Source organism: Schistocerca gregaria, chromosome 1 (genome assembly GCF_023897955.1).
Source record: "Schistocerca gregaria isolate iqSchGreg1 chromosome 1, iqSchGreg1.2, whole genome shotgun sequence".
Lineage (NCBI taxonomy): Eukaryota > Metazoa > Arthropoda > Insecta > Orthoptera > Acrididae > Schistocerca > Schistocerca gregaria.
In genome coordinates, this window is record NC_064920.1 from 408,342,686 (window position 1) to 408,369,138 (window position 26,453).

General features: G+C 40.7%; 1 protein-coding gene across 2 annotated transcripts in view; it reads right to left on the reverse strand.

The window, feature by feature from the left end:
* LOC126349494 (telomerase-binding protein EST1A) overlaps positions 1-26,453 on the reverse strand; it is a 321,638-nt gene that overhangs the window by 146,131 nt on the left and 149,054 nt on the right. For both annotated transcript variants that reach the window (XM_050002435.1, XM_050002434.1), the window contains one exon: positions 14,439-14,549. In XM_050002435.1, the coding sequence (XP_049858392.1) occupies positions 14,439-14,549 (111 nt within the window). The remainder of the gene's footprint in view (positions 1-14,438; positions 14,550-26,453) is intronic.

Sequence of the window (26,453 nt, forward strand, 5' to 3'; positions counted from 1 at the left end):
GTGTAATATGTATTATTTTACGGTTATTGTGTGATTTTTATTTTGAGAAATATGAGTACATAGCGTACAAACTACCAGCAAGTTACACAATTTTCTTCTTCTTATTGTCTATACTTTCTAAAATATAAACTGCTTTTGAAGCTACAAAATGTACTAGAACAAATAAAATGTCTATAAAATATCACACTGTACAATGTACTTGTGGTGAGACAGTTGCAATTCCTGAAATCCATCGTCCTTGGCCTCTGGCCTGCTGAGTGCACCACAATCTTGAGTTCATGGATAAACCACGAAAATCCACTGCATTACACCACACACAAACAGACCCGACCTGTGGACAGATCGGTGAGACTTGGTCCAACAAGCAGGGAGCTGCACATTAGTGGGAACCGAATGGCTTCCGATCAGCAGGCCCGATCCATTACAGATATCCACAAAAGCAGCTTGCGATTTTGGCCCATCACAGAAATTTGCTCATGTGGCCAGCTACTCATGAGCCACAGGCAGCTAATTGATGAAATGAGACCACGGTGATCAATCCATGCAACAGGTAACTTGTTCAAATACTCTGAGAATCAATAATAATGAGGGCACGTAGCAACTCACCATAAATGTGATTGCTGAGCCAAAAGCAGGCATGTACAAAAAAACAATCATACACTCACAACAAAATTTTCAGCCATAGCTTTTGTCTGAAAATGAGAGCACACACACATTCATACTATCACTCAAGACATAACTCAAGCTCAAGACTGCTCTCTCTGGCCACTGCATCTGCAGTCTCTGAGATTCATACCCAAACAAACAACTACTCATGCCTCCCTGACTCTCGTCGGCAGCTACTAGGCTAGCACCAAGAAAAGTGTCAGCACTGACTGCAAGTTGAGAAGAAGAATGGTAGGAAAAAGCAGTAGGAGTGAGGCAGTAGGGAAGCAGTGCACATACTCAACTACACCCAGCCAATGATGATGCACGACACCTCAGTAAACAAACCATTTCATCTACTGAGACAAAACGAGATTTTTCGAGTGTTATTTTCAAATTTCCCTGATGTGTTTGAAATTCCCCGATTTCCAGAACCTGTGGCAACCCTGCTTTATGAACTCCACCTTCCCTGTTAACTTTCCCTGCCCTCTATGTCCACTATTCAATAACATATTTAAAGAAACACTTGTGATAGAGCATTGCATTATTGTTGATATTGATTTTAACTTGTCAGTCCTGAGTTCATTGTAGTCTGAAATTTGTGAGTTTGGCATGTATGTGTCTTATTGACACTTAATACTAGTATCCTTTTGTGAAAATAATCAATTTATGACACAATAATTTAACTGAATAGATAAAAAATATTCACAAAGCGGCAGCAGAACATACACATAAAAGAATCTCATCCAATGCAGTCCCCAACAGTCAGTCTTTCCTTCTCATCCCATGCAATAAGTCTCCCCTGACCCACACTTCTGGGTGACTTTCCCAAAATCTACCCCTTTTCCTCGGCCTCTTGAGTCCTTTTCCTTTACCCCTCTTCCTTCCCCTTCAACCCTTCTGCTCGAAGGAGCCACTGGCTCCAAAGGCTTGGCAATTACAACCATCTTTTATTTTGTGTGTTCTTCCGCCGCTTGGTGAGTAGATTTTTTAGTGTCCTTCTGCGCACTTCTTGTAACGTTATTTCCTTCTAGAACAACCACCCCCTACTTATCACCCACATAAGGATTGTGAGGACAAGATCAGAATAATTACAGCAAGCACATAGGCATTCAGATAATCATTCTTCCCTTGCTATGTATGTGGATGGAATGGGAAGAAACTTTAATAACTGGTACAATAGGACAAACCTTCTGCTATGCACTTCATGGTGTAGATAACACTGCCTTATTGGCTGCCCCCCTACTTTAGTTATGGGTTTATGTAATTACAATTTTCTCAGTCAAAGTTCATTGCAAATGTCTACACGCTCCACCTCCAACTCTGTTTCTCAGTGTGAAGATATGGATATTTAGGGCTCCTTTGCAATCTTTTGAACAAGTCGCATTGATGGCCCACGACTTCCCCTCAGGGTCCTGTGAACACGTGCCCTGTTTGTCTCACCAAAGCAATAAATAGGAGCGGCTGTACCCAGCAATTCAGCCGGCCCAGCCTGCCCCTCCATCATCCCGGAGAGCTAGAATATTTGTTCAGGCCATGTTTTCCACCACATTCCTGCTGCTCACTATTGTACTGTAGCATCCACTAGTTGTCTAGATAGCTGCAACTCTGCTTTCTATGAGACTGTTCATGAACAGAATTTCCTTACACTGAGGTATCACCCAAACTTTTTAACAGAACAGTTTGTACTTGTGATTGCAACATCTAATCTGGCACAGACCATTAGCAGACTCAAACTCGACACTTAAGAAACTTTAACAAGGCATAACCAAGGCCTACTGTGTATCGTGACTGTAGACCTGGTTATGTCTTGTTCAAGTTTTTAAGTGTCAAGTTCAAGTCTGCTAACTGTCTGTGACAGATTAGAAGGTGCAATCACAAGTACAAACTGTGCTGTTAAAAGTCATGATTGAGCCCACCACTGTCAACATCCTTTTCATTATCTGCATGTTAGGCAGCATGCTGTGCCAAACCACACCGGATATTCAAATATCTACTGACTTACACCAAAACATCTTACCAGAAGTAGCAGAATCCCACTCCCACTAACAAGAGTTAATGTTGCATTTATCGAGACTAAGAGTCCTAACACCAGCAGAATTTCAGAAAGAAGTGCTGAGCTGATGCTACACCGATGGATATGCAATATTACAGTAATAATCAGTTTCATGATTACAATGGTTTTATCAGTTATGCTACACTCCGATGATTTGTGACTTCCGCAGTTTCTCTCTGCTTTCACTATGTACAATGGCAAAATGTGATCCTGATATTTCTTTTCATTCTGTGGTGACCCAAGAATACCTAAGTTACCATCATAATATGCCTTTTTTCCAGGCATCTTGTGTCAGAGGTCCCTACTATGGATTCTCCACACCTGTGGGACACCTGCATTTACCCCAGTCAGCATCATTCTTACAAAGAGTTTCTATTTTCTCTGCATTCTTTTGATATGGGATAGCTGATGATTCATCCCATGTGCATAATTCATTCTGCCATTACTACGTTGCTGTTGGCAAGTTCTCCCTGCAGAAGTTTAAGGAGATGCACTTGTGGAATACAAACGACAGGACAGTGGCATGCAAAGGAAGAACCACTGTTCCAGGAAGATAGCTTAGAGTTTTCAACACCTTGCTGGTGACGCCTGGATGTGAAAATACATGAATACTGAAGTTATTCTTGTGAAGTATTTGAGACACACACACTAGTATCCTGTACACACCACTGGTATTAGCGCACAATTGCCCACATACAGTTCAGTTGTAAAGTACTTGTTATTCACATTCAGAATACAAATTGACAGCTGGACGCTTGTAACTAGAATGTGCCATTTCTACAATCTCTCTGCACCATGGCACTCCTATTTCCTCCCCTACTTTCAGTAATGAAACTGGAGAAACTGTAGTTGCTACACAGTTATTTTCAATCTTTTAAAGGAATGCAGGAGAAGGAGAGCTAGGAAGTAAATATAATTTTGATGGTGTTTACTTTAATGGGTGAAGTATCATTGTATAAGTTAATCAGCCTGTTCCTCATAGGTCAAAGGCCAGTCAGAAAGGTGTCAGTGATGCAAGAGAATGCCAATTAGCTATTGTGGTGAAGCATTTCAATCTGGTATTGGGTGTGATACTTTCAGCATCTTCAGTATTGAGGATGGGGTGTGAGTCGTGCTTGGGTAGCTCAGTTGGTGAAGCACTTGCCCGTGAAAGGAGGCAAAGGTCCCGAGTTCGAGTCTCGGTCCGGCACAGGAAGTTTCACACTTCATACTGTCGTCTTCACCACTCAAGAGGTTTTAACTTTTCTCACGGACAATACTCATCCATCGGCAGTATGTTACTTTGCACATTCTTGCAACCAGAATCAATGTCCAAACTTGACTCTGCTTACTGTATCACTGAAAGTTTGAGCTCTATGTTACCTCCATTACCCAGATCACTTGCACACATGTACACACAGAGAGGGATGCAAACATCAGTGCTTGTCTTAATTATGAGAATGGTATAAAAGTTTGCCGACTATTGTAAGTGGTCCTACAATCAGTGACCCTCCCCCTTGCTGCAGTCATCAAACTTAATCAATAAATAAGCAAGGGCATCTTATACATTTTTCATCTTACATGCAGAACCACTGTGCCACCGGAGTGTCTGATAGATGTTTAACTCTTTTTCTACTCGAAGGTTGAGGAGAAGACACCTCATAATTGTAGTTGTGATGATGTGATAGCAAATACACCTCCAACAGGCTTCTTGAAGCAGATTGATTTGCCTACAGGACATGCACATGCATCAAAGCATCCACCCTCACAATAATGATGCTCATTAAAATTACACACAACACCCTACTTTATTCTTAAATTTTTTATCTAGTGGTGAACTGTCACATGCCATTTCAATTGTGTTTGATACTGGGTCTCACTAGAACACTTTCTAGTGTAAAAGAATCAAAATGTCTGCTTTATATTAAAAACAAAGATTCCAAGACTTACCAAGCGGGAAAGTGCCGGCAGACAGGCACATGAACAAAACACACACACAGAATTACGAGCTTTCGCAACTGGCAGTTGCTTCGTCAGGAAAGAGGAAAGGAGAGGGAAAAATGAAAGGATGTGGGTTTTAAGGGAGAGGGTAAGGGGAATGACTCCTTACCCTCTCCCTTAAAACCCACGTCCTTTCATTTTTCCCTCTCCTTCCCTCTTTCCTGACGAAGCAACTGCCAGTTGCGAAAGCTCGTAATTCTGTGTGTGTGTTTGTGTGTTTTGTTCATGTGCCTGTCTGCCGGCGCTTTCCCGCTTGGTAAGTCTTGGAATCTTTGTTTTTAATATATTTTTCCCATGTGGAAGTTTCTTTCAATTTTATTTACAAAATGTCTGCTTTACACGTAAGGACCAATTAAATTACAAAACTGCAGTGTACATACAAGTGTTTGAGATTGGAAGGGCATCCTGAATTTCAATAAACTGTCCTCAGACCATCAATGGTTATCAACTCAAATTCAGAAAAATCAAAGGACAAAATTAGAAAAATCAAAGGAAAAACTAGAAAATGTTACCCTCTTGTCCCAGGTAGTGCCCCATCATTTATGTAAACTGGAAAGTTTGGTCTCGACATTATGATTCTGGGTATACCATAAAAGTTATGCCAATGCAGCCAGCTAGTGGCGCTACACTCATGCTCAGTGACAAACACAGTCTAGCCACAGCACTTGATTTTCCTTTACTAGGGAGCTTGACTCTAGTCTTTAAAACTTTTCTTGGCTCCATGTCAGCGTGAATAGTTAACATGCTTCTAATTTGAAACTGCACTGTGTTTTAGCCTCATTTCCACAGTAATTTTTACACTGATGACATCACATGTATTAACGGGCAGCACCCTGGCCGTTTCCAATACAATTCTACTGTGTGTCTCATCTGTGTTACGTTATTGTGCACATTACCTAACCACTTGGTTCAGTCATTTTCTCTTTATACTTGCATGCATGTTTGAAAGGACACTGCAGACAATCCACAGCTGTATCAAATATTTTGAAATTAATTTTCTGGCTGAAAATTCCTTGGCATTAGCTGCATTATATACATAACTACTAACCAATAATGGCATATGAAAATCTATGCAGGACCCATACCCAAACCCAGATTTTCCACTTTTCGCAAGTGGGCACTTTAAACCATTTTGGCTATCCATGCAAGCTCCCCAGACCAACCCAAACTTCCTTTTGTCACACTGTCTACGTCCTTACATTGTAGCCCATTACATTTGTTACATAATGCTTGCTTTGTTACTTGGACTCCCACAACATGGAGAATGAAACAACAAGGAATAGACATCAATGATGTTACAGCTCTGTGCCTGCATAGGCTTGTAATACTAACATGCATGCCTGAATGAACACACACTGTCGACAGTGCACAGCTATATGAAATACTCAAAATTAATTTGCTGACTGTCAATTCATAAGCATCAGCTGCCTTAGTTGTAGATCTATTACCATAGTTACGTGAAAATTTGTGCCGGACCAGGACTTGAACCTATGATAGTACATCTATACCCGATACAGCTGATGCCGCAGTCAGCAAATCAATTTTGATATTCTTTTAAGACACACAGTGTCACAGAGGTCGGTGGAGAATAGTAACCAGTTACTGGCAGAGAATTAGCAGAATTGCTGATTGATGGTGGGAAAAGATGCTCAGTGATGCAACAATCTAATCCTGATCTTTGAAGTCCTGTCTGCTTTCATAAAACTGTTAATCAAATTGTCCACATTTGGTTTTTCTTTTTTGCAGTGTGAGGGAATGGTGATTTGATTTTCATTTACTTCTACATAAAACCCATCTTGTTTCACCTTAGCCACACTTCAGGGAATGGAATAATACCTTATAATGCTCACACTACAAATAAATTCAATTGTAATACACAATTAAAGGTGCATTTCAAAGGAAACCTCAGATGTGACATTTCACAGTACACTAATAATTTTATACGAAGAAATCCACTTCAATGCTTACCTACAATCACATCATCCCTGTTCACAGTTTCTGTAAGAGGGCAAACCAGGCTCTGTTCTGTGCACTTTTGTAGAGTTACAACATTCTGTATTGAAGACGTGTTTAATGACACATTGAATTTTTTTCTGATCAGCACATTTGACCGCTGAAATATTATAGGATTCCCAGGACTCTTCGACCTTTGGCAATGGTGGTTCAGCACTATCATTAACTAAAAAGCTACACATTAATAAGAACACAAGTCTTGTTACCACTTGGATTTCATTTAAAACCAAGCTAGCTTACGATGGCTCGCAGCTGTTGATTTGATGGCAAGATCTCTGTTTGAACCACCAGATTCATTTTGCAGTGTGACACATCATTGTTTGACCATTTGCTGTATTTTTGTTGTATTTGTGACTTATATATAGGTCCCTTATGTGAAATTATGCTTTAGCTATCCCACACTGTTGTGTAACTGCTCACTAATTCTTACGTAAGGCATCATCTTGCAGTCTCTGCGTCCAAGTGCCACTCCACCTTTAAGCAGCACTTGCACTTATTGTCTTAACCTATAGATATCTTTGCACTATTACAAGGAACAGCTTTACACAGAACCAAGTATCTTGTGTAGAATTCCAACACCCCTGACAGCTACAACAGTCTTTATCTTACTATACTCCATTTATTGTAAGAATAAACCTGATATAAAATTACACTATGTCTTCTTCCATGTCTGCTGGAACCTCACTGGATTTCATTTCACATGGAGTGAAAACAAGGCTGTCTTGAGTACATTCGAGTACAATAATAAGAATACACTGACTCGGCAATGATATGGGGCAACAGCTTTACCGGCGCATTTAACGTGGACAGCATTGGTCAGGCAAGTGATCTCACTAACCTGCAGTAATATGAACAGCTGCAGTAAAGACGTGAAAAGACACAAGCTGAAAACAATATAGTTTTGAATGACATTTAATTTTTAAACATAAGGAAATTTTGTACAGCAAAACTCATGCGAAATGCTCCTGAGATAACATAATGGAAAACGGAAAATGTAAAATGTCCTTGATCTTTACCAACATAGTATTGTACTTAAAAACAGATGATGAAATTTTCTGACTTTAACGAATGTAATTTTTCGGCATGAACTATGCATGGCATAAAAAGTGCACTGCATATTTCTCACGTAGTTAAATATTAAAGCCACTGAACATATTAGTCAGTCATCTGACAATCTCTGAACTCCTTCCATATCATACTCCGAGGAATATACTTCAGTACTGCTACGCTGATAATGAGGTGATCAGCAACAGAATCCAAAGCCACAAAAAAGTCCACATTTCCACCTCCTCTTTTATGATGTGCTGTTCTGCATTTCGGCATAGTTCAGAAGTGAAGTGCCATAAAGCTTCGTGGATTAGTTCGAATACATTTGGCAGCTTAAATATCTTATTTCTCATGGCGAATCCCTTAATTTGGCTCTAGATCAGTTTTCTAGATCAGTTTTGTTGGGTTCATATAACAGTGGTACAGTGACAACTGTAAAAATACAGCATTTTACAGTGTGCTCGATGCCGTGAAAATTGTTTTCCATGTTTCTATGAAGCTTATCGCTCTGGCTTGTATAAGATCACATTATACAAGCATTATACATTTGATTTTTTTCATTTTTCCCCAAAAAATTTGATTGTGTGATGTTTTCTTAACTTCATCAATATTCAACAATCTTTTATAAAATACTGCCACTTAAGAATTTATATTTGCATGAAAACCACAATTTTGTGTGCAATGTGTAATTAGAAACGAGAAGGCAAGCATGTTTCCTGATAAAACATGGTGTAGTAAGAGTTAATTAACATATATTTGATTAATTTCATAGTTAAACGATCTAGATATTCAAACAAAAAAAAATATTATGGGCCACAAAGAGATCCGATCTGTGCCCCAAAGCATATATCATTATAATTCAACAATACTACCAATTACGCCACACATATAATTTGAATATGACCTCCTATTTATTACAGCGTTTCTTAAAAGATGTCGGAGCTGGTTTTTGTCTTATAAGCGTGTGAAAATATTACACAACTTGTTTCCCACCATTAATGGTGTTCTGCATGGATGTTTCACTACGAAGCAGGAAGCAGTGTCATCCAGTTTCACAGTACACATTAACAGCAACACAATCACAATCAGAGACTGCGCGACTGTGACTGTACACGATTTTTTAAAATAAAAATCACATAGTGAAAGTACGATTAAGAACAATGTTGATGGCCGTTAATACATCAGAATGTCTTTGTTGTTTCATTTACAATGACATAGTAAAAAAAATACCTGATACATAATTTGGACCTATTTCCAAGAGTGGAATAACATCAATGTGTAAGAGTTACGGCTGCTGACCAATCATTGTACTTGTGTTTGTTTACATCAGATTTATTCTTAAGATGAACGAAATACGTAAACACTTGTTCATTATTACAAAAGAATAGACTATTCACTCTATTTTGTGTTTTGTAGTGTTCATACCTAAGACACTTAAGTGGGTATAATATGAGAAGTAGCCCTCATATCTAAACCTCCCAATTCAGTGCCCTTTGTGAAAAGAGTACACGAAGTAGCTATACTTGCTGACTTACTATAATAATCAGGGTATACCTGCCACCAACCAGTCTGTGTGTCAAGCATGCCTAACTTTCACAATTTCTAGTATTATGGCCACATTTGTTGTAAATGTTGAAGAGTTAGCCAGTTATAGAAACCTCACCCCAGTGTGTTGTAGGAGCCATCAATTGGTCTTTGGCCTTACCTACTTCCCAATTAGGCATGGTCAGGGGCTGAATCAAAATTTCGACAGAAGGCAGAGAGGCCGGACATTTTTTAGTGGTACTGTTTCTTCATGCTGCTGAGAAGGCCAGACCACTATCACCTGTTTTGCCAATCTGTGTTGTGGATTTACGTCAGTGGGCAATCTCAATTGGCGACTATCCAGTTCATTTTGCCCTCCCTGCGTGATTTGTACCCTCAACACTATTCTTTACTCCTTTTCTCGAAGGAAATAAGTTTATACTGAATCTTACCGGCAGTGCCCATTTAACATTTTGCCTTAACCTACCTAGATTACTGATGCACTGCACTTCCCTTCTTACCGAGTTCGACCTGTCTCTCTCTTTGTTCTGTTATAGGGAGTAAACTTCGTTCTTGTGCACCTAGCTGATACGTAGTTAAAGCTAGCAATTTACCAGTGGAAAGTTACTTGATCTACGTTTCCACTCCTATTGACATCTTAGTGATACTCCATTGTCCTCTCTTTCTGCAAGTGTATGGTGGCCCCGTGTCTTAGATGCAGCCAACAGAAAATTACCACATGAAGTCAAACTTTTCCAACCTTACACACAATGTCTGCAAAGAAGAGTACTTTGCTTGGCTGTCAGCCATAGCATTCCCTCAGTTGACTGCCACAATATTTGGAATACCTGACCTATCACCCATTATCATTGGACAAATGTTACACGGTAATGGTTCATGAGACATCGCACACCACAAGGGGCACCCACAACTGTGAAAGTCATTTCACTCCCAGCACCAAAAGGAGGGCAGCCTAATATGATACAAACCTGCCTCCTAACTAACTACCATGTTAGCATGTCTGTAACCAATGCAAAGCAGGCAGCTCTATATAGAGCGCAATGTTTTGGTCTGCCTGGGACACTAAGGAGCAAACAGGTGGCCACACTTTTCATTCCAGCCCAGAACACCTCTTCCGATTGGCCTGCCAAAATTTTTCACATGTTGGTTTCAATCTCCAAATTTTTCTTGCCAAGAGTCTAACACGAAAACTGCAGCAACAGTCTTTAGCTCAGCTGCACCACAGGTGCTGGTGGTTTCATGTTTCCTTTTCTTTCTCCCCACCCTGTTATGCTGAAAACAGAGTCCTACACTGTTTCAGTTTACATATGCCAATTCTGTGTCATCATGAGAACCAGGATTCCTACTGTTAGAAACAGACAATTGCACATCGTGCTTGCATGAGTAACTGTTACCCTAATTTGTTATGATCCCGCACCTGTTCCTGATACCAACTACTTCACTCTGACGATATCCCTACCACTCTTAAAATGTTATACACCTGGAATATGATTTCAGTGTAAACCAACATCCATTTCTATTATACTTACCGGAATTGTGCTTAGAGGTAAACTCTCATTACAATTGGTCGCTGCCACTCAACTTTATTGATAGCCAACTGCTATGATCAACAAACTCATCCCTCACAAGAAGGGGCAGATTAGTATGGATTGTGCTATAGTGTACATTAATGACTGGCATCATCAAAAGTACACGATAGTTGTTAACACTACCCAGCTCCATCTCAGCTCCCCTAGCTCTAGTTTTCCTCAGGGTAGTCATGTGGCTACTATATTGAAAGAGCTACTGTAAACAACTTAGTAGTTCACCTAATGAAGCTGTACCTGAGCCTCAGCCGCCAGGCAACTACAAGGACAACTAAAAGGAGTGATGCATGGATCCTATCTTAACTTTATATTTAGTTGAAAGCTTTACTTCATTAAGCCGTTGCTTCAATTATGGAAAGATAGCACAGATGTTCCTAATTATGCTGAGTCCATGGATGCTACCCTCTAAAATATGAAAACTTGTGCCCAGGTCCATCTATGCACATAAATTAGAATGAACTACTCTGTGGAACTGCCACCACCTGTAACAGAAGTACTGTGCACATGACTTAAAAAGTAATTTTTCAGCTTGAAGAGGTAGCAACAACTATTGCGCAAACTTCTTTAAAAATTGGAATTAGAATTCAGCGTATTAACAATTATTTCTCTCTATGAGCCTCCATGAGTTATAAGATAAAGTACTGTTTACATCACAAAATAGTGGTTCACTTTGATATCAAGTAGTATATAGGTAGTAGCCATGGAATTGAACTAGAGCCACATACCTACGGGTATTGATTGAAGATCACTGTATCAAAAATCTTAGTGTCAGATATAACTGTACTAGTTATAAGGTTCACCCCAATATTTTTGGAGTAACTGTTAAAAGTAAACCTCTTGGAACTTTTTGTGGGAACAGCACCCAAGCATCCACCTTGTTGCTTCATATGACCTCCAGCTATCCAAAGGAGCCTTCAGAAAATCACAACTTTTAAGAAGTCTATGCTCTACTCCTGCAGAAGCGGGGAGGATTAAACAGTGGCCACCCATCCGAAGGGAACAGGAATGAATTACTTAATTTTGTTTTCCATTCCAAGAATAATTTCCATGCTTTGAGTTTTCTGCTGTGTAAAACACTCACAGCCTGTTTACCATCCCAGCATGTGATGCTCGGCTAATCACTGATCTCATGACAATGGTTGCTGATGGACAGTCGCATTGCTAGTGCATCGGTCACAACCCTCAAACAATGAATTGTAGGAACGGATCACATGGGGGTCTCGGACCTGGGTAGCCAAGGGCCAAGGACGACACACTTCACTCTCTTGTATGTTGGCTTCTGATCCAATGATACATCTCTCTCCTGATGTTCATTCAGAATATCGGCGTAACGGCCACCTCCAAACAGATGGCGGCATCCATAGGTGTTCCATCTGTGGTTCTTATTCAGTAACGCAGCTATTCCAGATGTCCATGTAAAGACCTATCTCGCCCCCCCCCCCCTCTCTCTCTCTCTCACGCCCACGCCCACCCGCACACGCACACTCACACTCACACTCACACTCACACCCACACCCACACCCACACCCACACCCACACCCACACTCACACCCACACCCACACTCACACTCACACTCACACTCACACTCACACTCACACTCACACTCACACTCACACGCACACTCACACTCACACTCACACTCACACTCACACTCACACTCACACTCACACGCACACGCACACGCACACGCACACGCACACGCACACGCACACGCACACGCACACTCACACTCACACTCACACTCACACTCACACTCACACTCACACGCACACGCACACGCACACGCACACGCACACGCACACGCACACGCACACGCACACGCACACGCACACGCACACGCACACGCACACGCACACGCACACGCACACGCACACGCACACGCACACGCACACGCACACGCACACGCACACGCACACGCACACGCACACGCACACGCACACGCACACGCACACGCACACGCACACGCACACGCACACGCACACGCACACGCACACGCACACGCACACGCACACGCACACGCACACGCACACGCACACGCACACGCACACGCACACGCACACGCACACGCACACGCACACGCACACGCACACGCACACGCACACGCACACGCACACGCACACGCACACTCACACTCACACTCACACTCACACTCACACTCACACTCACACTCACACTCACACTCACACTCACACTCACACTCACACTCACACTCACACTCACACTCACACTCACACTCACACTCACACTCACACTCACACTCACACTCACACGCACACGCACACGCACACGCACACGCACACGCACACGCACACGCACACGCACACGCACACGCACACGCACACGCACACGCACACGCACACGCACACGCACACGCACACGCACACGCACACGCACACGCACACGCACACGCACACGCACACGCACACGCACACGCACACGCACACGCACACGCACACGCACACGCACACGCACACGCACACGCACACGCACACGCACACGCACACGCACACGCACACGCACACGCACACGCACACGCACACGCACACGCACACGCACACGCACACGCACACGCACACGCACACGCACACGCACACGCACACGCACACGCACACGCACACGCACACGCACACGCACACGCACACGCACACGCACACGCACACGCACACGCACACGCACACGCACACGCACACGCACACGCACACGCACACGCACACGCACACGCACACGCACACGCACACGCACACGCACACGCACACGCACACGCACACGCACACTCACACTCACACTCACACTCACACTCACACTCACACTCACACTCACACTCACACTCACACTCACACTCACACTCACACTCACACTCACACTCACACTCACACTCACACTCACACTCACACTCACACGCACACTCACACGCACACTCACACGCACACGCACACGCACACGCACACGCACACTCACACTCACACTCACACTCACACTCACACTCACACTCACACTCACACTCACACTCACACTCACACTCACACTCACACTCACACTCACACTCACACTCACACTCACACTCACACTCACACTCACACTCACACTCACACTCACACTCACACTCACACTCACACGCACACGCACACGCACACGCACACGCACACGCACACGCACACGCACACGCACACGCACACGCACACGCACACGCACACGCACACGCACACGCACACGCACACGCACACGCACACGCACACGCACACGCACACGCACACGCACACGCACACGCACACGCGCACACGCACACGCACACGCGCGCGCGATCTGCACACTTAGTTAGCATACAGGTGGCAGTATTCTACCACGAAAGAATTGAAAAATTGGTTATTTGATATGACATTTGCCTTAATGTAGGATACAATTAGGTACAAACATAAATGACAGCTGTACCTTAAAGCTGTATATAATAAAGATCTTCTGAATGTAGTGACATTCTCCCCCCCCCCCCTTTCCAAATAGTCCACACAGACAAGAAACAACAGGAGGTTAGTCTCTAAGGAGACATATACTTTTATAAACAACTTACCTTCTTACGATTTTCATCAAAGAGAGAAAGCAAGCTCTCCCTTGCAGACTGCACAGGATTGGAGGCCATCAAACTTCGCATATAGTAGTACACTGCATCTAACTTTCTTCTCTGGAAAAAATACGGGTAAACATGAATTTCATGTATTTTAAGAAAGAGTAGAACATATAGTAAGTGATTTAGATATAATTTCAAAGAACATACCCTAAGAGAAAAATATATGTAACTGGTACATCAGCACATGCATATTAATCAGTGATAGCAAGAAAGCAAGTTTTAAGTGCCCACATTATCTGAGCCATGCAGCATATGTAACCAGATGACAATGTAAGCATGTGTCAGTAAAACTTCTTGCCATCCAATACAAAACAGATATATGGAAGAAAGTCAAACATCAAGTTCCTGAGCTGAAATTTCTGTTTTTAAATAGTGCATCATTAGGGATGAACGAGAAGCTCACAAACAGTAAATCTGGATTATAAAGAAAATTAAAATAAAATAGAATAGGGTGTGACATGCTTGAGGAAAATAAACAATAAAATTTAAAGCAACATTGTTTGTCGACAATGGGTAATAATGTGAGTGTGCAAGCTTTCTCAGCCAATGTCAATTTGAACTAAATCTATCTGGCTACTAAGGCAGTACACACTATAAAACTAAATAAAAAAATACAAAATAAAAGCCATAACATCAAATTTGCTTTCACCCAGAATTTTACCACAGAGCAAGTGTATGTAGTCAGAGAATGTTCATAACAATTCATCAGAGAAAAAATTAACTATACAAAAAGTGTTGGTCAATTAAAAGAATTTATGGTGAAAGTAATGCTTTTTTCATGGACCCACAGTGCTCATTGAAACCAATAGGGAGGCATCCATTTGCAGAAGATGACCAGTTGCTTGCTTAAGTGCTCAAGCAAAGGCTGTGCCAGTGAAGAAGCGATCTCACTGCATCAAAATCGCACCAAGAATATAATACAAAACATTTATTGTTTAAAAATTCATAATACTGATTTATACAGAATAGATATTTTAGACAGCTAACATTAAGCCACACTGGAATTAACATTTTAGCCACACTCAAATCTGTGACCATATAGGCTCACCAGACAAAACAATAGTCACCCCATTCAAAAAGTACAGTGGCCACTTTGGAGTACTGCAGACGGTATAGAATTAGTGCCAGGCACTAATGTGACCCTCTACATCCGAAAAAAGTCATGTCAATGAAATGGTTTGTATGTGTCAGTTGAACGAAATCAGTGCTCTAACATGCGACGACACAGAGATATGTAACACAACGACACATAGAAGCTTACATGTCTGGATGTACCCATGACCATACTGTGAATGAAGTTGCTTGATTTGTTGGTGCATCAATGCTGACTGTCCAACATGTCTACAATGAATGGGGTGCCACACGCACAATATATAACAAATACCACTCACACAATATAACAAAGCATACAAGGATTCTAACTGATAGGAACTTGTACCAAATGTCATGTCTTGTCAATGACAATTGATTTCGAACACAACAGGAATTGCTGCTTTCAGTGAATGCAGATCAACCTCAATCAATTTCTGAGTGAACAGTTGCAGGGAGGTCCATGTAATTGCAATTCTCACAGTAAAATATAAAGCTACATATCATCAATGGGCCAAGCAACACAGACATTGGACAGTAGCTACCTGGTGCATATGGGAAACAGTTAACATGTTCCACTATGTAACAATCTACATTGCATAGCTTCTAGCATTTATAAAAAGCTCTCGCTTGTGGTTTCTTATCGCTGAAATAAATTTGGAGGAATAAACGAAGTGTTTTGCAAGAAGTTTCTTTTTCTCTCCTTGTTTATTTTTCTCTCCATTAGCTGATACAAGAACAAATTTCAGTAAAAGCTGTTGCAATTAGACTGTTTCTTCTGTCAGAACACACAGTTCCGCTTGCTCACAAAAGCCATCGTAGGTTCGCTGAAAGGGGCCACAGACTGCAGGTGGTCCAGCAGTGCTGAGAGCACATTCAGACGGGACAACTGAGAGCACCAACAGCCCAATGATGCATTTTGTAGCGCCCCCAGAATTTTACGAAAGTCTGAAGTCACTTGTGTTCCAGGCGCTTCGAACATATGTTATTTTGTAGTGGGTTGTAGCATAAACATATACACACTGCCGCAAAATGTTATTTGTGCAGGCTAACCAAGAAAGAATAGCAAAACTAGGCCAACAAGTGACGCGCTTGGTTGCAGCAAAGAGAAAAGAAAAACTTCCAGCCCAGAATTCCATGGACGAATTTCATGCTCGAAAAACATTGGTGATTGTTGTGTGTTGTAAAAAGACAATGGAAGAAAAAAAAATTATTATTAATAGTGACTTGGTCTTGAGCAGACGGACATGTATATTAGTATTGTATCATTGAGAAAAAATGTTACTTAATTTGGTTGAATTCAGTCGTGTGCAAATGCCCTAAGAAAGTGTGGGCTTACTGTTTAATGTGGCAGTGAAATGGTGTATTGAATTTTGAATATAGAATATGTTAACAGCAACTGAATTTTGAGAGAGTCTTCATTTGGACTAGATAATAGGATTTTGGAATATTAGATGAATTTTCCCTTCTTCAAAATATAGAATCTTCGGCGAAGAGTTTGATGCAAGCAGAAGACACCAGAGCTGCGGGGAAGCTGAGCCTGTATCTGGCATTCAAGTAAGTTCATACTGATTGTCCAAGGAGCGCGGCTTTATGTTTTAGAGAAGATACAACGGGGCACCGCAATTTTCCCAACACATGGACTCTGTATTTGAGGCCAGAGGTGATCTTGTGATGGCAGTTTTCCTTTTTGTGCCTAAACTTGGGCTCACTCATTCGGGTTACCATGAACATTTAACAGCATGTTTATTTTAATATTTTCAGTACCCGAGTGCTGCCCTTTCTTCTACATCTTCACCACTAACTAGTACGCTGCGCACACTCATCTTTTCCAAGATGACAGCAGCTGTTTTAACAAGCCTCCATACAAAAATTCCTGGCTTGATGAACACTCAGGGATCCCATTACGTTTCTATTGCCCAACTAAATTCCTCAATCTTAATCCTACAGAAATGGCCTTCACTATTTGGAACAGTGGGTACCTGGTGTACATGGTTGGTCTTTATTGAATTTTTTTCCAAAAATAGTAAACAGTTTACTTATGAGGACTTTATTTACATCCATCGTATCTGAGAAAATTCCAGGAAAGAGTGTAGGGAATAAAGCTGAGAAGAAAAACGAGAAGCAGCAGCATGGCTCTAGGTTGTGGAGCTCCATGATAAGTCTTTTTAGGTACAGCAGTTCCAGAAGAAACATTAATATGAGCAATATTTGCTGATGGTCTTCCTTGATCTTTAGAAGGCATCTCAGAATGTGTGCCACAGTGAATTACTTGGAAGCCCTGGTGAACAAGGAATGCAAAAATGTGCAACTGATAGAGTGCTTGATATGTATTTTTGAAGTACCAGCTATTTTAAAGTAGTAAATAATGCAAAAGGTGGATAAATGGGAGTAAACAGGTGCAATTTTAGCCTTACTTTTGGTCATTGTGATGGAAGACATAATACATAAAAGTTGGAAAAGAGAGTTGAAGAGGATAATGTTAAGTTAATGGCCTTGCTTATGACCTAAGGATCTAGGGAAATAAGAAAGATGAAGTTCGGCAACAATCTGATGCATGAGTCGAAGTCAAATATTGTGTGAGGAAGAACAGTTTTACAATCATGACCAAGAAAAGGAGATGTCTACTTATGTATTGCACTAGTGGAATAACAGATGAAAAATTTTCACAGCTTCAAATATCTTGGAAGTGTATTGGAAACAAAAGGAAGAAACTATAAGTGTCAGGAGCTTGGAGTGGAATAAAGATGTCACACACAAGACCAAGGGAATAATATTTTGTTTCTACTACATGCCTAACCTGACCTATACTCCTCAAAACTGGTCAATGAAGAAAAGGGACATTACATTTGACAGAAACAGAATGTGAGTCCAAAGAATGGGCAGAGTAAAAAATTAAAGAGATCAGAAAGCTTTCAAAGGAATTACCCTTACAGGAGTGTAGAGAATCAGCAGTTTTTTAAGTGAATTTCTAAAAAGGAATTACATGATGAAAATTCATGAATTGAGGCTTCAACACAAAAGATCAAAAGGAACACCAAGAGACAGTTAGCTGAAAAGGACAGAGTAGATTATTTGGAGAAAAGAAGAAGAATAGAAACAGGCAGAGGCAGAGCAGTGGTGAGATGACAGAGGAAAATGGAAACACTTATGTGTACAAAGACCCAGTCAGAGGCTAGAAAATGTTCGTGATGATGATTATGATGAACGGTGGTGGCAGTGGTAGTTATGCAACTCAGAAGTAAAAATTATATAGCTGTACTTACAGAATCTCTGAAGTGAAATAAGTAGCTCAACAAATCAATGAAGAATCCATTACAACTGGATGGGGGGAAGTAATGGCACTCTTGCAAAACCTAGAAAGGGCTTGGAACCAGGACACAGTGGTAATGGAAGCTTTACTAACACTGATAGATTGATTGATAGATTTCAAGATGAAATGTGGAAGGAACAGGACAAAGCACAACCCATAGCATTGTCAGAATGGTAGAAGTAAGAATTAGCAAAGGCTTCAGGAGAGACCATCAAGAAAATACGCAAATTACAAGAACAAATGTGAAGTTTCTAAAAGGCAACAAAAATTTGACAGCTCAAATAAAACCTCAAGCAGCATAAATGCAGCACTTTGACACAGAAATTTGAAAACACAGGAAAACCAATGAAAGCACAAAGGGGGTGGTCAATTAGATCTAGTCCACATAAAATATGTGGAAAGCACTATAAAATGATGCTGCAAGGCTCTAGAAGCAGATAACATTCAACCTATTGAAATTCTACAACAATTCACAGTGAAGTTTTTAGTGTGTGGACCTCAATAATGACCAGGGACTTCATCACTGCAGAAAGAAATGAATACAAGGGGCCATGAGAGCTTTACCTTTAATTTTTCTTCTTTATTGATTTGAAGATTTTATTTTTTTCATTTATTTTGTGAAATATTTTAAGATAACTATTAAAAATTTGAATACAGTTTTTTTTTTTTCCTAGTAATACTGGCCTCGAACCAGAGAATGGGCAGTGAAGTCAACGTTTATTAAATTTGACACGCTATTCATGTAGCAGTGTCTCATTGTGGACTACATGAAGCAACACTGGAACGAAAGTGCACTTCTGGAGAACCTGGTGAAGAACAAAAAGTTGGTTAGAATTGTAGCTCTACAGTTAACTTTAGAAACTAGAGTAAAACCAGTGATGATTCTAGCAGCGAGGATGGGATGCACAGCTGAAAGGTAGGGAAGTGTATTTAAATTGTTTGAAGAAATAGCTGGCTCGTAACTGGCAGTTCAAGTCAGACTAAAAGAGACAATTCTATACTGGGTTGTACCTACCGGACACTAGACCTGACAAAATAGGAGAGAATAGTGACCGACATATATTATACACATTTTTTATATATTTTAGACATAGTCACTTATAAGTACATCTGACAAAATGTTTTAAAGATTTTAAGACAGTAATACTGATTTGTTCTTTATATTGTAGATTCTGATAGTGAAAAATGTATGTTCGAAGATAGTCATAATTAAAAACTTGATTTGGAATTACACCTAAAATAAAAAAAAGTGCAAGAAACGGAAGAAGATTACCGATCTAAAAAAGAGATGGTAACTCAAAAAGAGCTAATGGTTATTGTCCAAGATAAAGTGGTATAACTGAAGATCAATGTGTTGAACAATGCAGCAGAAAGGATCACAACCAACCTTCCTAATTTGTAATGTAAGAATTACAAATGCTATCGTTAATGAGTGAGGTTTGCATTGCAGCAGATGGGAAGTGAATAAAGCATCCCTGTGATTACTCAGGTGTGTGCATGTGTGATCCCATCCTAGAAGTCCAACACAACCTCCAATCTCTGCTTAAAGCCTTAGCCATTGCCAGAACATCTTCCCTGGCTCCTACAACACCCTGTAAACCCACCTTCTACATTCTCCCTAAAATCCACAAACCCAATAACCAATGACATTACATTGTGGCTGGATACTGTTTCCTCACTGAAACAGTTTCGGCCCTCACTGACCAACCCCTCCAAACAATTGCCTGTACTCTAGCCTTCAATGTCAAAGATACCAATCATTTCCTTCACCAACTCTCCACCATCACCGCTCCTTTACTCCTAGATCCCAGCTCGTCACTGCTGACACCACCTCCCTATAAACCAACATCCCTCATGATCTAGGTCTTAATGCTCTTGAAAACTACCTTTCCCAACATCCTTCAGACTCCAAACCCACTACCTTATTCCTCATAGACCTTACTAACTTTTTCCTAACTCGCAACTACTTCCCTTCCCTTTGAAGGAAAGGTATACAAACAAATCTGTGGCAAAGCCACTGATATTCACGTGGCACTCTCCTATGTTAACAGGTTTATGGGCCATTCATAATCCAGGCTCTGGGCCAAGACATCCTATCTTCACTACTGCAGAAACCCAACATCATCTCTCCCATCCACTTCACCTGATCCTCCTCAACACACCATGCAACCTCCCTGGATGCTGACCACCTCCTCCATGATGGCTCCATCTGCACCTCCGCCCACATTAAACCCAACAACCATCAACAGCACTTGCATTTCGAGTGCTGTTATCCCTTTCACATCAAAAAATCACTCCCATACAGCCTGGCCACCTGGGGATGGCATATCTGAAGTGACAAGAATTCACTTTCCCAGTATGCTGAGGGTCTCACCACAACCTTTACAGACAGGCACTATCCAGAAGACCTTGTCTGCAAACAGATCTCCTATGCCATTTCGTCTCATGCCCCAAATCCTCCAACTAGCTCCACAAACCAGCCAATAGCACCCCAAACTGGAACAACTAAACCACTATATAAGTGGCGCAACCACATAAGCACAGCAGCCGCATTCAAATAAGTCAACCACTTGACAATGGAAGAGGAGATCTCTGACAAAAGCTCGTGGGCAGTTAACCAACTGATTTGGCTTGGGACCCAAATATATTTTAGAAATGGATATAGTCGTGAGAACATGCATTCATACATAAACCACATCCTTCACCAGGGCTTTGATTACATTTTCATCTACAATATACTCTACAAGCCGCCGAATTGTGTGTGCAGTGCATTTTGAGCCGTTAACTGAGCTTTCCAACCCTGTCCCACTCACGAATAGCGTTTGGGAAGTATGACTGTTGGCTCTAACGTCTTGAAATTTCAACAGCAAATCTCTCAGTGATGCACAATGCCTCTCTTGTAATGCCTGCCAATGGAGTTTGGCAAGCATCTCCATAATGCTCACACACCACCTAAATGACCCTATGATGAAACATGCTGATATTTGTTGGATCTTCTCCCTCTCTTCTGTCAACCCTATCTGGTAGGGATCCCAGAAAGATGAACAATGCTCTGGAACCAGTCAAAAAAGTGCTTTATAAGCTATTTCCAGGATGACTTACATTTCCTTAAAATTCTTCCTGTGGATCTGAGTCTGGAATCTGCTTTTCCTACTATTTAAGTGGTCATTCCACTTGATGTCGTTCTGGATAGTTACTGCCAGTACTTTACAGTAGATACTGTTTCCAGTGGTTAGTCATCAATGGTGTAGCTGAACTGTAGTAGATTTCTTTTCCTATGGATGCACATTTATTTATGTTTAGGGTCAACTGCCAGAGCCTGCATCAATCATCCATTCTGTGGAGGTCATTCTCCAAATTGTTACTACCTTCTGGTGTTGCTACTTTGTAAAAAAACAATTGCATCATTGGTGAACAGCCTTAAAGAACATACAACACTTTCTACTAGATCATTTATATATGGTAACAGTAATGGTCCTATCATACTTCCTTGGAGTAGTCTGGAAATTACATCTATCGATATGTTAAGACACATTTGTTGAGTTCTATCAGCAAGAAAGTCTTGAATCCAGTCATAAATCCGATCCATTACTTGATAAGCTCTTTTTTTTCCCACTAAATGATAGTGTGGGATAGTATCAAATGCCTTCCTGAAGTCAAGGAACCGGGCATCAATCTGAGTGCAGTTGTCTAAAATGCGTTAATGTCACGGAGGAACAGACTGAGTGTCACAGGACCTCTTTTTGCGGAATCCATGTTGATTTTTAAAGAGGAGATTTTTATTCTCCAAAAATATCTTAATTCTTGAGCATAAAGCAGGTTCCATACAACAGATTGATGTCAATGAGGAAGACTATAATTTGCGACCATCTGTCCTATGGGCCTTCTTAAAAATGGGAATGACCTGTGCTTTCTTCCATTCGCTAGATACCCTGTATTACTCAAGCGATCTATGATAAATTACTGCTAGAAATGCAGCAAGTTCTTTTGCATAATCTCTGTATAGTTTTATAGGTATCTCATATCTCATCCAGTCCTGAAACCTTTCAACTACTAAGCTATCATGTTGTTTTTCTATACTACGATTGGTTGTCTCAACATCTGCTTTTCTGAGGTTTGTACAACAATTGAAAGGAGGGACTATGTTACAATGTTCTGCATTGAAACAATTTCAGAAGACCAAAATTCAGTATTTCGGCCTTCACTCTGTTAACTTCTGTTTCTGTGGCAGTATGGGAACTGTGTGAATGGATAGATGATTTTGACCCACTACTGATTTTACACATGGCCATAACATCTTAATTTTTTATTCCGATCGGTCGACAAGATTTTACTTTCAAAGTCACTGAATGGTTCCCTCATTGCTCTTCTTACACTTATTTTCACTTCTCTTCTTACACTTATTTTCACTTCGCTCAGCTTTCGTCTGTCAGCTATGTTATTTCTTCTCTTCAATCTGAGATGACATTCTGTTTGTTTACATACCAGGTTTTTAAGACAACTATTTAAACATTGTGGCTCTTTTCCACACCTTAAGACATTACTCAGAACATATTTGTCTAGGGCAAACTTCACAATTGCAGTCTGTGATAACCTCAATAGATATTACCAAATTCTTTACTGCAATGACCTCCTATCATCGTGTCTGAAATGAAACATCCTACCCAAGATGCCTCCCACTGCTCCTAAATTGGTGTTCCATCGCCCACTCTACCTCTACAACATCCTAGTCCATCCTTATGCCACTCCCAATACAACAACTTGGCAGAGGCATCATATCCTTGTATAAGACAAAGGTGCAAGACGTGCCCAATCCATTCATCCAGCACTTCCTATTCCAATCCTGTCACAGGCTTATCTTACTCCGTAAAAGGCCAGGCCACCTGTAAAAGCAGCCATGTCATATACCAGCTCAGCTTTTTATATTGGCTTTTCTGAACTGTGCAGATGGGAGCCATCTTTACAACACATTCGCTGTTCCCGAAATTATCCTGGCCTCAAACTAAGGAAACATACTGTTGCTACCCTCCAGCTAACAGTTTTCATACCCTCTTGTCCTATCACCTTATTTCTATTCTCGTCTCCCGCCCTCTTTGTGTGCTGCCCTCTGCCAATGAACCCACCCATCTTTCCCTGATACTTTCCTTTTTCCCCATTTCTCCCCTCTCCACCTCGCTGCCCAACAGCATCTCAACGCTGCACCTGTTGGCCGTCTATTCCCTGCACACACAGCTTGACAGCACTACCCTCCCCCCACACACCCCCACCACCAAACATAGACTGCTGCTTCCATTCCATATGACGGGTGCATTTTCGTCCGAGCTGCTGGAGGTGACAGTCGTGTGTGTAAGGCATGCTTGCTTGTGTATATGAATATTTTTGTGTGTGTGTGTGTGTGTGTGTGTGTGTGTGTTTCTTTTTCTGATGAAGGCTGTGGCCAAAAGCTTATGTTTAAGTGTCTTAATTGTGCCTGTGTGCTACTTAATGTTGTCACCTTTATGGTAAATAGCAATTTATCTTTTCCTTAGACTTTTGTTAAATTTTTTCCTCAGATGGCTGGATTAGTGCGGCATTGACACTGATGTTCAGGAGCATTTTTCTGGGTGCCACACAGGGAAAAGAAATTGTATTTATGGGACAGGGAATGAAATGAGTAACAGTGACAAAGATATAAATTCAACAGTTATAATTAAAAATTAAGGTGGTATGGTGAGAGCATGAGGAAATGATTACATTTCATTAAATTTGGAGATACTTGGATAAGAAGGCTAACCCTTCTTTGAAAAGGACAAAAACGATTTAAGTGTAAACAACAGCATTTGTGAAAATTTAAAAAATTTCATTTTTGGTTTTTTTGGTTGTTAATGGGTGGAATTGTAAAAGAAGTGATGCACTGGGTCACGCCTAATAAATTACTTGTAAAAAGTGGTCTCATTACTTCCACTTCAAATGCTTGCAGCACTGAAACGGTAGGTTCCCTCAGGGACATGGGTTCCAACTCAAAGTACAGGTCATTCCATGTCAAATCATCCAGTAGTTTTAGGAAATGACATCCATCGCCACGCAAATCCTTGAAATTTTGGGTAGTGGAAGTTGACCTAGATATATTCACATTTCCAATATGTAAATGTTGCAGGTCAATTACTTCTTCACTTATGACAGAAAGAAGTTGTATAGATTCAGGAATTCAGGCTTTCATAGATGAGCTACTTTATATTTTAAAAATGCAATGGTTCCCACAGTTGTTGCAGTGGAAGCTTTTTTTTTTAAATATTTTTATAGTCGTGCTTCTTGTAGTGAATACCCATGATCTACATCTCTGAAAAAATGTAAATAATTTCTTTTAAACAAAATCCATGCATGGGCATTATATTTTTTTAAGGTACTGCCCCCTCATACATACCTTTGAAAAATTTGTAACATTATAAATATTGCATTATGTCTCAGTTTGTAGAAATAATGGGAAGGGTGAAAAACAACAATATTGTAAAAGAAATATAGAAGTTGCTAATTCATGCTTACAAAGTCATCACTAAACTGCTTAAGTCGGTTACACTGGATTTCCCTAGGAACAAATCATATCTGAGAACACTGTTTTATTGCCACTATGTGTATTGCATCATCCAGTTCCTTTGTTTTGATTCATGTGTTCACTGAGCATGCAGTTCTGATTTCTTGTGCTGAGCTGAACCCAGAGTCAATTATTGGTTAAAAATTCAACTGTTGCAGTTTTTAAATATTCATTCCAAAACAAAAGTAAGTCTCGTAATGTTACAATAATAATGTGATATTCTTTTGTAATGAAACAATGGGATAGAATAATAACATGTGATATAAATAACATGTGATATAAATAACCAAGCCTGTATCCTTCGTCTGTGTGAAAAATGACCTACAAGTTCACTGCTTCAAACCCACTTAGAAAATGAAGTAGAAGATGATGATCTGATGAGATGGTTCAGTACAGTTAATGGGTATCAACTGATAGAGTGATATTAAATGTTAAAATCACTTCTCTATCGGAGTTCTATGACATACTAATTAAGAAAATTGAGAAACTTACTTCAAACTCTTATTTCTTAATCACAATCTGATTATCTGAAAATGAAGAAGGAAACACTTGATGACAGATCAGTGTTAATTTTAATGGATTTCGGTGGAAATCTCAATTTTGTTGTTCAAGATGAAGTACAGGGGTACCATGGGAGCAATGGCAGCTGCACTCTTCACAGTGTCTATATATATTACAAAAAGGACAAACAGTTGCATGCAAAAAGTATTTGTATTTTTTCTGATGATCTAGAACCCGTTGCTGCCTTTGTGTACCAGACTCAGAAGACTGTATTTTTTTTTGAGTGAATTTCCAGAAATTCATCTCGCATATGTTGAATATTTGATTGACGGTTGTAAGAATTTCAGAAATATCTGCTACCATGAACACGACTTTAATATAAAGTGCAGCTGGTACTTTTTTGCTACCGGCCATGGAAAATCTTCCTGTGATGATACTGCTGGCACTGTTAAAAGACTTGCCACAAAGACAAATTTGCAAAGAG